This window comes from Lampetra planeri, chromosome 7 (assembly GCF_965212315.1).
Source record: "Lampetra planeri chromosome 7, kcLamPlan1.2.h2, whole genome shotgun sequence".
NCBI classification, from domain to species: domain Eukaryota; kingdom Metazoa; phylum Chordata; class Hyperoartia; order Petromyzontiformes; family Petromyzontidae; genus Lampetra; species Lampetra planeri.
The window spans coordinates 16,249,015-16,261,874 of record NC_136113.1 but is presented as its reverse complement, the minus strand read 5'-3'; the positions used below and the strand labels follow the sequence as shown (position 1 = coordinate 16,261,874).

The window sequence follows — 12,860 nt, the reverse complement described above, 5'->3', positions numbered from 1 at the left end:
GTGGGGTGTTCCACTGTCCTCGCCAACCTTCTGCACGCTGCCCTGTCCTGCGCCATCTCTCTTTCCGCTCCTCGGGCCACCGTGTCCAATCGAACAACATCGCTCCCCCCCCCCCCCCCACCTGTTCTGCCTTCAACTTGATCTCTTTCCTTCCACTTGCATCACTTGCACCTTCTAACCCACATGATTTTCCTGTTGTCTCGCCACATGACCGAACCACACCAGTCTTTTCTCTCTCATCTTCTCTGTGATTTCTACCACCTTGAGTCTTCCTCTCACTTCTTCTTTGCTCACCCTGTCCTTCCTTTTTAAATCCAACATTCACCGCGACATCCTCATCTCTGTGACTGCCATAGCTTGGTCCCTCTTTCTAGTGCCCCGGCAATCAACAACAACACCCGCTCTCACCACCGTCTTGTACACTTTTCCCTTCAACCAAACTGGGACCGTCTTATCGCACACCACACCAGTCATCTCTCGCCATTTCAGTTATCCAGCCCTTTGTCTTGTTCTCATCTATCCTTCTAGTGCTCCATCAGCACACATAGTTGTACCCAGGTACTTAAACTTGTTCGTCTTCATTGACTGGTCACTTCCAAATTTGCAATCCTCCTGCATTATTTCCACTGAAATTGTCACCATATACTCAGTCTTTGTCCGACCGATCCTCAACCCATTCGCTTCATCCTTTTGCACCCAGATCTTCAAATCAACTTCCACTACCCCTCTGCACAATGTCGTCTGCAAACAGCATACACCAGGGGGGCTCCCTCTGAATATCTCTCGTGAGTGTGTCCAGCACCAGGATGAAAAGGAAGGGGCTCAGGGCGGAACCTTGCTTCACTCCCGCTTTGACTTGAAAGCTCTCCGACACCGCACAGCTGCTTTGCACGTGCATCTTCCCTCCTCCATACATATCCTGGATCAGCTGGACATATACCTGAGGAATACCTCTTCTTCTCGTACACCACCAGATGAGCTCTCTAGGCACCCTGTAATACGCTTTCTCTAGATCAATAAGCACCACGTGCAGGGCCCGTTTCTTCTCTCTGAACTTCCCCATCAATACTCTCAGTGCAAAGATCGCATCCATTGATGACCTTCCCTGTCTTAATCCAAACTGACTCTCGCCAATATCCACCAGCTTCCTCAATCTCCTTTCTATGATCTGTTCCCAGAGTTTCATTCTGACGTAGCTCCGGTATCTTTAGTCGACGGACCAATAGACGTTCTACGGTCTGTGTTTCACCGCATCCACTTATGTCGGGGTCGCTAGAGTTGATGGCGCTTCTGGGTATCTACAAGGCTGTGTTTGAGAAAACGTTTAGTTGGTGGCTGTGGAGCTCGGATGTTAGCAGGCTGATGATTGGCCAAGGGCAATGCTTGTTTGTCGGTTTGCATTTGTGCTTGTCGGTGCATTGACCATGGCTCACGATGACGATGACCTGTGCGCTTCTCAGGGCTCGAGTGCCGGCAGCCCGCAGCGTTCTCATGCGCTCGACGATCAAAGAGAAGCGTGCAAAGACACGGACTGGGATGCGGCGTCATATTGCACGGGTGAGTGCATGCGATGACATAAAACAACGTAGCTTTAGCTCGGAGATCGTGTGACAGTAATGACTTACTTTTAAGGCCTACAAGGCCAAATCCGCAAGAATGCGCCCATTACCAAAGAACACTAAATGCACCCAATCTTGTTGTCAGATCTTGAAAGTTAAACGGGGTTGAGCATCGTGAACGCTTGGAAGGGAGGAAGCGTATGGGAATCCTAAGTGTTGTTGGCTTGGGCTATGAGGAAGCCAGCAGATGATACTGCAGGAGTTAATTGTTAAATCTGTACGTACAGAACAATAATTGTCAACATCTCCCGCAAGCCAAACGCTCATTAATTGAATTTCCTGAAAAAGAGTTGAGATACAGCGAGGCTTTCCTCCATTAAATACATTATTATTATTTATATTGTTGTCGTTTATGTACGATTACTTGAGCACTGAATGTGAAATGAAATTGAAATGAATTAAAAAATAAGGGGTAATGTATTTAAAGTTTTCATATAAGTCCTGTAATAAAAAAAAAACCCTTTACAAATCCATTTTGCCAACATGAAATGAGTGTGAAAACGATGAGTGACTAATTATCTTGTTCCCAGAGCCAGTGGGAATGTTAAGTTTTTCCTCTCGTGCGAAGAGCCTGAGTGTTTTAACAATTAACGTTTGTGTGTTATCTTTGATGTGAGAGTTAAACTAACTGAGGCCATCGTTCAAGACGGCATCCTATTCCAATCCCGAGTAATTTCTAGCAGAATCGCACACGACCGATATCTCGGGCTGCTCGGGCAGCTGCGCTCGTCTAAGCGGGATTAGAATACAGCGTTCGCAGAGTAAGGTGATGCATTGTTGAAGAGAGTACAATCAGAAGGAAGTGCTTTAGACAAAAGCTATGTCATTCAAAGTATAATGGCATTGCGTATTAAGAGGAAAATTCAGCTGATGTATGCTGTAATGTACAAAGTCCGTGACGCAGCGAATGGTACAAAACGTGAATAATGAGTATGATGCACGTTAAACTGTTGTGTCTTGGATTTGATCGAAGGCGCATGGAGACAACACGTGTGATAAAATCAGGATCTCAAACATTACATGAAATCAAACCAAACCGCCAAAGGGGTGACCATCAATAGAGGAAACACCCATGATGGGGGATTACTCACTGAAAGATGAAATGCAGGGCACAAGCGGATCACAGCGGCAGAAGACAGTGGAAGGGAGATGTCCGTATGGAATTCACCCAGTGGTGGATTGAAAGGGGATGGTGGTGATTATTATCATGGTGATTATGTTCTCTGTGTAGATGACAGCATCGTCGTGTCTCGCCATGTTGCTGGTGAGAAACAAGCTGCAAGAACAATCATCGGTCAGAGGTGAGTGAAGCATGAAATCCATATGCGATTGTTATGTATGCACACTGTCGACCATTGATTATTTAGATAAAGCTCCCAGAGTCCTGTTTTCAGAAAGGGTGTCCAGGCGCTCTGAAGAATTCGCAAAAAATCTGGCTTTCATTACGAGCTCTCTGTCCTCATACTCAAAGCACGATGTGGGCAAAGAGAGGAGCTATGGAGTAGTGGACCAGCTTGGCAAAAGGACCTATGAGCAGTATTGTGGTGATTGAGTGGGTATGGTTGTGTAAAGGTTGGCAGAGCTGATGGAGGGAAGGACTACCAGTTTGCCACGTGTCCCGGTTGGGCTCAAGAATGTGGTATACGTAAATACGCAACAAACATCTGTTCCAAGTCTTTTCCAGATTAGCCGAGTTCCAGGCCTACTCTGTCCTGAGTCAGCTGCGTTTGTGGCGGTTGTCTTGAGTGTTCCGGTGAAGGCATCTCGTCGTGTCTCTCTGTTCTCCCCACGCGCCGCGGTGTAGGCGTGCGCCAGCCGGTGGCGCACGCAGGAAGGTGCGCGTCCGTCTACTGGACTCGTTTGCGTCGGCTCCGGCCGCCGTGAGCGACGCTGCCGCTCAGGGGCGGCAGCAGCACCAGGAGGCCGCCGCCATCACGGCCGCTTCGGCGGCTGCTGCCACGGCCGCGGCCCTCGCCGCTGCTGCTCCCGTACTCAAGGTCAGCGCCCGACGGCACCGAGCGCCTGCGATCGTTGTAAAATATTGTACCGGTAAGGTGCCGTTGAAAGTGGCCAGGTGTGTGGGTGGTCGGTACGTTCAATACTCAAGTGGCAGCTTGCCAGGATTTGGTTCAAGTGGCTCAGATGGCTCGTGTCATGGCAGAGCACTGAGCTGGCACCATTGAGAACCTAAGTTTCCCATCCATTGTTAAAAAAAAAATACAAGACGTGATATAATATTTGGTCTTTCACTTAATTCAGCATATTTAAACTCTGATAATGTAATCAATTAAACTCTGTGGGGCAGGTAAAAGGTGTTTTCCCTCGTTTGATTCAAAAGAGGCTTGTGGAAGTGATTACAAAATTTGGTGTGAAGCGAAAAGCACTTCCGATTTGCACGGTTGACTACGTTATTGTGCAAAAGAAGTACAGCATACATACATACAACAGCAAAAAAATAAAGACAGTAGTACCCCCCATTTCCTGGTTATTGTGCCCAGGTATCCAGCACAATTTCACCAGGCCGTCTACAGGGATTACATAACGGAATGTTTCCGTCTGATAAAGCGGTGCCCGACATCCGTGTGCACCGGTGTGTTGGCCAGGCTCAGAGTGACCTGGAGGTGAAGGTGGCTGGCGTGACGGAGTTGGTGTCCGGTCTGGCACGGGAGTTGGCGCGGGCGCGAGAGCGGGACGTGGGGCCGGACCTGATCAGGCGGCGTCCAGAGGAGGACGAGCAGCAGCAGCAGCAGCAGCAGCAGCGAGTGCTGCGGCTACAGGAGCAGCTGCAGGAGCAGCTTGTGCAGCGCATCTCTGGACTGGAGAGGCAGCACCAGCAGCACGTTGAGTTACAGGTCAGCAGTGACTGTCAGTGAGGTGACCTGTTGGCTCACTAATGTTATTTTTAAAAATCGGTTATCGTTTTTATTTTGAAGACTTTCATGCTACTCATGTAATTTACAATCGTGCTGTCGGTATATGCGTACGTAGCATTTTATTTTTCCATTTCAGTCCCCCCCCCACACAAAAGAACCACGTGTCACTGTACAATAACCTGGAAGTGACAGACACGGCGGGGATGTGCTTGGCATCCTTTGAGGGTCTCTCTTACCACAAAATACAGATGGCGCTCTTTAGCCACACAAACAAATGAGTGGTTTGCAAGATTCCAGATTTCTATTCATTTTTCAGCAGGTGGTGTGCGTTGATCATGAGTCGTACCGGTCATGACATTCGTGGGATATGATCCCCGATCTCTCGACACATGCCAGTGTGTCGGCTGCGAGGCTGTCTAGTCTGCATATATACTGTAGGTTTATGGTGGAGTGTTCTATGACTCCACCCTGTGAGCCAAACCTGCTGAGTGGTGGTGATTACCCTGTCGATAATTACTTGTTTCGTTTGCCAGGCTGCGCAGCTGAAATGCAAATGCGATTTACAAAAGCAGTCCTGGTTCTAGCAGTCACATACGATTTTAGAATGTTAAGTAGTATTTGACTGACCTACCCACGGACATAACAACAATGATGCAATAATGTTTGCAATATTTACTTTATAATTCACATGCTAATTGTGGTGCTAATATCAGTCAAAGAAATAAGCTTCATGATGAGTTTTGTTGTGCAGTCATTGCTAACTGTGCTCACTGTCAAATACAATCGTAATTATCAGCCGTCTGTCAATGCACTGCTGGATGAAAGCCTCCCCAAGCCGTCTGAGCCATGGGGGTTTGACCAAGCCTCACCTCGCTGGGCATTGTGGGTTGGCGTGGAGATGGGGATGAGCAAGATTCAGATATCTCTCGCCACTTGCGTTAGCCGTGGCTGGGATTCAAACTTGGGTCGCTGGGCTCACAGCGTGCGCTGTGCGAACCACTGCACCGTTGCTCCGCCCAATATTGTACAGCATTGTACAGTGAGAACATTGTTTATATCCCATTATCCCTGTGAGCGCAGGCTCTCGGAGATTCTGGGTCAGTACCACGATGTGGACATTAGGCCTCTGAGCCACTGAACGACCTTTACCCACAGTCTGATTACAAGTGCAGGGCATTTCAGTTCACTCCTGAACTCAAGTTTTTTTTCATGCACCGAGGGGATATTTCTTCCTCGATAGGAACAGATGCATTTTCTGATCCCACGGGACGTTGAATTTGAGTTTCAGTTTAAGAACAAAGGAAATAAACGAATGAGAGAGCGGAGGGGAGATGCTGGCGAGGATTTTAATTTGTCAATTTGACAGATGGTGACAGACTCTTGACGTGAAATATAGTGGCACGCGGGAGGCGTGTTGCACGTGATGGATGCACGTTTCATGCCCAGACGGTTGTGAAATCGAGCATTCTGTGCCTTGACAAGCCGTGGTGTCAGCGTTGTGCACGCTGTTAAAAAAAAATGCAACGCGAGTTTAAAACTCGGGCTGCGAAAGAAACCCTGGGGACGCTGCTTATTGTTCCGTTTTGCGAGATCTACAATGTTTTGAGCATTGCGATCTGTGTTTACCTTTATAGTCCTCATCAGCCGTGAATCTATTCACTGCTTGATGAAGGCCCTCTCTTTGTCATCACCGTCCTACATGGGCCTGCAATCCCATAATCTCGCTCCTGTACATGAGCGGATCGCAGCACTCCATTTCTGTGTCGGCCTTCCTCTCGGGCACGCTCAGTCCTTGGGCTGCCATTCCATCACCAGGCTCGTCCATTGGCCATTGTTCCTTCTAAAGGTGTGTCCTGCTCATGCCCATTCATTTATTCTACAGTCATTATGCATGGAAAAGGTTTCCCTACCATGTGTTCATTGTGTGGAGTATAAAATAACGTGGCATTTCTAGCTGTGAATGCATTCTATTCACGTCCATTCCTTCATGTTTCCAGGAATTAACCCACTGCATGCATTTAATTGCAAGGTAGACGTCGCTAAATATCGGCATCCATTAAGTTGTGCTTCATCTGTAAGCCATGTTTACTTTACACGCCTTAACCTTCCCTGATGGGAATATTTATGTATGGCATAAATATTTTACAATTCATCGTCTCGCTGGGTACTCATTTCATGAATGCGCTGATTGGGATGTTAGACCAATTCCTCTTTTGAGTGTTTGTGTGCAGAGGAAACCGGGTGCCTCGTTTAATTAAGCCACTAGTGAATTAAATATTTTTTATACACACACACACAAACGCTGTACACACACAGTGCAGTGTTTGAATTATTGTAACCATCAACCCATTTACTTAAAAATGACAGCTTTGTTCATTCATCAGAAGCGTGTTGGCGCTGCGCTAAAAGAAGCGGCGGTCCTGAGTCGAGAGGTCACCGTTGCTGGGGCGAGCGCCTTGATTGGCATTGGTATTACGTATCGGGCCCGGGCCGGTCCCACCGCTAAATTAGCAGCGCTCTGCTCCCCCGTCGGCAGCTCACGGCCTATGGTGGGGGAGGGACGGCAGTGGGTGGTGGGGGGCGGGAGCAGGGGGTGAAACGTGAGGCAGCTGCGCATGCCGCAGCAAGCCTCGAGCGAGAAGCCGCGTTGTCCTCGCGTGACCCTACCCTGCAAATTGGTTGCAGCAACGATGTCGGATTTAGGGGCGGTTGTGGTGATGGGGGGGGGGTGTGCTGGGGGGAGGTAGGGTAGGGGGGGGGACCCAGCTCTTGTAACAAAACGGTGGCGGCGGTTGGAGCCGCGCAACTCCCATCTCCCCGGCGCAGACGTCTGCCCCGGGACGTCGCTTTCACTTTGCGGTGATTGGCGTTTTGGCGAGCGCGCTCGTCGACCGGTTTGAACCTGGGCGGTAATTTGAGAGCCGCCGCACGCGCGCGCCCCACGCACCCGCACGCGGCTCTCGCGCCGTGCCGATTTTGGCATCGCCGCTGCGCGCGTTGCTGTGGGGTGTTGGGTTGAAACTTTAAATAGAACCTTTTCTAAAAATTGTCCTTAAAAAATTGTGAATCTGGTGGGGGGGGGGGGGCGGGGGGGCTGGAATTGAGCCGAGGATAATAACGTGTAGGGAAAAAACAGCAACGGCTTTGACTTGTGCCCAAGCGTGCGTTTTGTGCATTAACTCGAAGTGAAAATGGTGTTGGCAGTAAAAGCGTGCCATATAAATAGCGTTAATGCGCACATCAATTTATATTGCGTATTTATTTGCGTTGCTATATCACCAGAATTAGTTGGGTTATTCAAAAGCGCTATTGCCCAGGATACTGAATTACCATTGCGGTGAAAGTGCCTCATTGACAAGGTGGACCCCTAGAGACAGCAATTTTCCAGTGGAGTTGACATCATTCAAACATCACATGCTGTTAGATGAAAAAATAAAGGATGAAACGCAGCTCAAACCACAAAGAATAAAATGTATATCATTTCCAGATGTTTCCAAAGAAAAAGACAGTTTGGCTCATTATACTGTAAGCTCAAGTAAAATAATAAATAAATATTGGGAACAGGGTATTACTGCACACATGAAAAGAGACATTTACAGAAGGCATGATTTCAGCGGCAGACCCTCATCAAGCTCGGAAGACGTTTCCACTCGCAGTTTCATTTTCCGCGAAAAATAGCTCTGACCTCAAATGTCTCTCTGTCCTGCAGACTCGCCTGCTGGGCCGCGCCCTGGCCCCGCCTGCCGTGCCGGAGAGCGCCCCCTATTGGCCGGTGGCCAACAGTGGCCCCCCGAGTGGCCACGCGGGCCCCCTAGCGAAACGCGTGGGCGCCCCGTTGACGTCCGGGACGCCCGCCGAGAATGCCGACCTCTGCTCCCGCGCTCCGCCGTCCGGGCCTGTGGGGCCGACACGGCCGACACGGCCGCCCGTCGGCGGCGCGCGGGCCCCACGCGACGAGGCCGGGCCGGCACTCGCCGACGACGACGACCCGTCGGCCTCGGGCGACCGCGCCGCAGCGGGCCCTGCCAGGCCACCCGGTGGGCACGGTGGCCGACTAGCAGACACGGGCCAGGGCCAAGACGGGCTAACCCGCATGCTTTGTGGACCACACATAAGAGTTAAATCATTTGACTCCACTTCACTTGAAGGGAGGTGCACCAGATTTAAAAGCGCCTTGAGTGAAGGCACTCTGTAGAAATAAGATAAAATAAGGTCAGTTGCATTCTACAAATTAACTTCTGTCAAAGGATGCTTCTTCCATTAATTGAGTGCATATTGCTCTGATCTTGGGTGTGTGTGATGGACTATCCGACATGAGTTTTGGCTTTATTTAGTGGGAATACAGACCAAATATTCAAATCACAATCAAATCATGGGTACATCTTGACTTAAAGCTTTCGTGACTGCAGGAATTAGTATTCTTTGGGTGTTTCACGTAGATAGGTTCAAATTAATAAAAAATAAAATATTAATTTTTTATGAAAAATGTATCATTTTATTTGTATGAATTTGAACCTATCTACGTGACTTTACCAAAAGACCCAAAGAATATAAATCCTGGGTACGTTTGATATATGCGCCATTCTTATGGTACAACGTGATTTAGCTGTTTCACAGATCAGTATGGTCTGCCATTAGGGGGGCGATGTCGTGACGTAATTTTTACCCAATTTAATAATTTACGAGTTTATCAAAGTTGCCAGTTGAATCATTACAAAGGACATGGGGTTACACAATGTCACTAGAGCGCCATCGTGATTTTCCGGACCCTAATTTTCGAATCTTATTTTTTTCCTCCTGAACAAATCTCAGCTCCTGCTGGGCACCCTACCTCGCCACATATCTACAATAAAAAACGCCATTTGTTCTTTGGGTATTGTATCTTTAAAGCAATAGTTCAGTTCCTTTCATCCCAGGCAACCGTTGGACCATTCGCCGAGATTCATTATGTCTCGAGTAAGGACAACTCTGTTGAATAGTAACTTACATTTTGCAGTGCGAGTAGTGCATGCTGATTGTTAAACATTGAAAAAAAACATCTTCATAATTTCTGTGAGGCTTGTGATGCCTGCCCTTGCCTTCATCTGTCTGTCACTGACCCCTGATGCTGTCATAAAATGTGAAGGTCACATGAGTTGTTGCCTATTTTTCATGCCAGAGGAGATGAGCACAGAGGCAGGTGGATGGTGAAATCGGTCCAAGGGTTAAGAGTTTGTAGTGACAGCCTGGCAGTCCCTCATCCAGCAGTGCATCGAGAATGGCTGGTGGGAATGGTGTTGGTGATGAAGTGACAATTAACACGCACATATTTTACACGAGACCTACACACGCGTAATATTAACCATTCCTCCAGTTATAGCACAAGTAAACGAATACTGCCACGTGTTCTCACAAATGCCTGAGCGTGAACAGGTTTTCACTTCCAGAAAAAAAACCCTGACCACATTCATCATTGATTTTAGTTGGGCCTCGGAGACACACACACACGTATATAGAGTAGGAATATTTGAATAAAAATTGTGGTTTTGACATTATTGTGCCCGACATGCAGTTGGAAATTCCCAAATTTAACACAAGCGGAATACATTCAATATCAAGGTATTAACGATTATGCATAGCAATATTTATAATTTAGACAATTTGCCTCTGAGCAAAGTGATTGTTTTTCTCACTGTGTGTGGTTGTTTCTCGGCCTGCAGCTGCGCGTGCCGGTGGCGGTGGGGACAGCGGTGCGAGGGGTGGCATGGGCGGTGTGCTGGACACGCCGGCACCCAGGCCATGGGCCCCCGTACCCATTCCACGTGACAAGAGGAGGCCCAGGACCCAGCCTGGAGGGCGCCCACAGCCTGCACCCAAAGCCGGTGAGGCCTGCACTTAAGCGATGCAGCATACTCGCAAACCCTATTCATTTAAGTGATAGGTTGCCAATCTTCCGAAACTTTTTACTGCGTATAGATTTTCAAAGCTAATCCTATCGCTTTATATAAGTTTTGTTAGAACAAGACACGTTTTTATCATGCTATATTTTTTTGGAAAATCAGTCTGCGGTTAAAGGGTTGCCAAGTTTGGTGCAGTAAAATATTATTTGGATTGAAAAAGCATCTGATTGCGACCGCATTTCAAGACGCTGTACAAATAGGATGAAACGCGTACTTCTGGAGAGTTTCAAGAGAAGTGGTTTTGGGTATGCATTTTAGTGCCGGGATAGATAGGTAGAATCGTACAGGCCAGAGGGCATTAAGACAATATTATTCAAGTACGCATGAGGATACATTATAAAGAGAGAGAGAGAGATATAGTTATATACAAAAGAGAACATGATATGGAACCTGAAAAGCAGAAGGGTCTCAGGCAATGCAGTTGGGATGCCACGGTGGAGAGATATTAACTACCTCGCCTTGTATACAGGAGGTCGTGAGTTTGATCTTAACCCTGACACCTTTATTTTTGAAGTTTGCATGTTCTCCCTGTGGTCGTGTGGTTTATTCTCCGGGTCCTCCGGTTATTCCCTCCACATTTAGAAACATGCTTTTAGAGTATTTCCACGTGACAAGCCACTTTGTTGAGCTATCATTTGTGGCCAGGTCGCTTCTGAAAAAGAGCTGTATAGCTTAGTGGGCCTCACCTGCCAAAATAAAAAATAGTTCTAGTTTTTAGTTTCAGAGTTAGGGAATTCCAGACAATGGGAGCAACTCCAAGCACCAACACTGACCTCCATCATCATTGCCATTCTCATATACACTGTCATCATTGTTGTGATAGATGTCCCAGACATGCGTCATCGCTGTAGAGCTTGTTAGTTTCACTCATTCGTTTCCTTGCGGCCTCACCGCCGATTCCTCACAAGCCTTTCCATATACGGATAACCTATGTATCTCGTGTACATTGGCAAGGCCCTTGTTCTATTAAAACTAGAACCAAAAACGATTTTATTTATCAAGTAAGGCCAACTGAGCTATATAGCTCTTTCTCAGAAATGTCCTGGTCACAAATGATAGCTCAACGAAGTGGCTTATCATCATGTGGAAACTTCTAGCAGCCAAATACTCTCAACGTATGCTTCTAAATGTGGAGGAAAAAAAACGGAGGACCCGGAGAAAAATCTACGCTACCACGGGGAGAACATGCAAACTTCAAATATACAGGCGTCGGGGCCGAGATGGAACCCACGACCTCCTGTATACCAGGCGAGGTAGCTAACATCTTGTCACCACGGCGTCCTATCTGGCTCTGCATGTTTGGGCGCTGAAGCTTGGTTCTACTTGCGTTGAATGAATCGATGGGAGCGGCGTTGACACTGAGAGGAAGGCGCTTGCTACGAAGGTGAGGCTAATAACTTCGCATTAGATCATCATTTACAATGCAACTCCTGAAATAGGTGAATGCAGCTCTCTTGCGTCAGAATATATTCATAGAGTCCTAAGGACTTGTGGGTAGTTGTACGTAGAGATGCTTCTTTGAAGCATTGGGAGCGGGGAGAGGTCTACGATGCAACTAGACACACCTCATACAAGGTTTGTGACAATCTGGGGACAACTTATTTTGAGGTATATTTACCTCTGCAGCATTCCAGATGTTCTAACCTACTAGCACCTTCGATTAGCACGGTTGACTACGTACGATGCGAAAGAAGTTCAGCATGCATAAATTGAAAGCAAAACATTGTGATCCCGTGTTGGCATTGGTGCAAAAGCACACATTTCTAAAACTCAACACATTCGTCAATAACACTGCCCTAAAATGAAAAACAGCCTGTATAATGTATGACGTTTCAGGCAATGGTCCTTCTTCATAGCAAGAGTTCGGACAAAAAAGCTGCTTTCAAACGAACGATGCAAATGACAGACCCTGGCCACTAGGAGGCGCAGCTGTCTTATGCTGCAGCCCATTCCGCACTCGGGATAATTTCCCCCCATTCATCTTCGTTTGCGTTCAGCCACTTATTCGTGGGTAGTGGCAGCCACCCGGAAAACACCGCTGCCATTATTCAGGTCACGCCTCGGATTTATGAGATGCATTTTGATAAATTAACGTATCTCGAAGGTTTATACAAGCTCATTTTGCAATCCCCCCTTCCTCGCACTGCGAGCGCATTAACAATGACGGAACCTCGCCTTCCACGTTGCGCATCGGCCTCGCACGACGAGTGGCAACAACAACAAAAAAATGAAGCCACGCGCTAGTCTGAGTGCGATTTTAATGGGCCCGAGGGAGCGTAGTTTGGAGCGTTCTTTATTTTACGGTCAGGGGTGACCCTTGACCTTATTGAATCACCGTTCAGTGTGGAGTTATTTCTAAGGTGAAGGCCCCCCCCCCCCCCGTGGTTTGCCAAGCCCAGCGCTCCGGAATTTCTCCTTACGAGCGAGCG

At 47.8% G+C, this 12,860-nt stretch overlaps 1 protein-coding gene across 3 annotated transcripts in view; it reads left to right on the top strand.

Moving 5' to 3' along the window:
• The window catches only part of KIAA0586 (KIAA0586 ortholog), a 187,257-nt gene that overhangs the window by 5,548 nt on the left and 168,849 nt on the right, over positions 1-12,860 (top strand). For all 3 annotated transcript variants that reach the window (XM_078596548.1, XM_078596549.1, XM_078596547.1), the window contains exons 4-9: positions 1,461-1,557; positions 2,851-2,920; positions 3,424-3,616; positions 4,223-4,471; positions 8,202-8,529; positions 10,192-10,353. In XM_078596548.1, the coding sequence (XP_078452674.1) occupies positions 1,461-1,557; positions 2,851-2,920; positions 3,424-3,616; positions 4,223-4,471; positions 8,202-8,529; positions 10,192-10,353 (1,099 nt within the window). The remainder of the gene's footprint in view (positions 1-1,460; positions 1,558-2,850; positions 2,921-3,423; positions 3,617-4,222; positions 4,472-8,201; positions 8,530-10,191; positions 10,354-12,860) is intronic.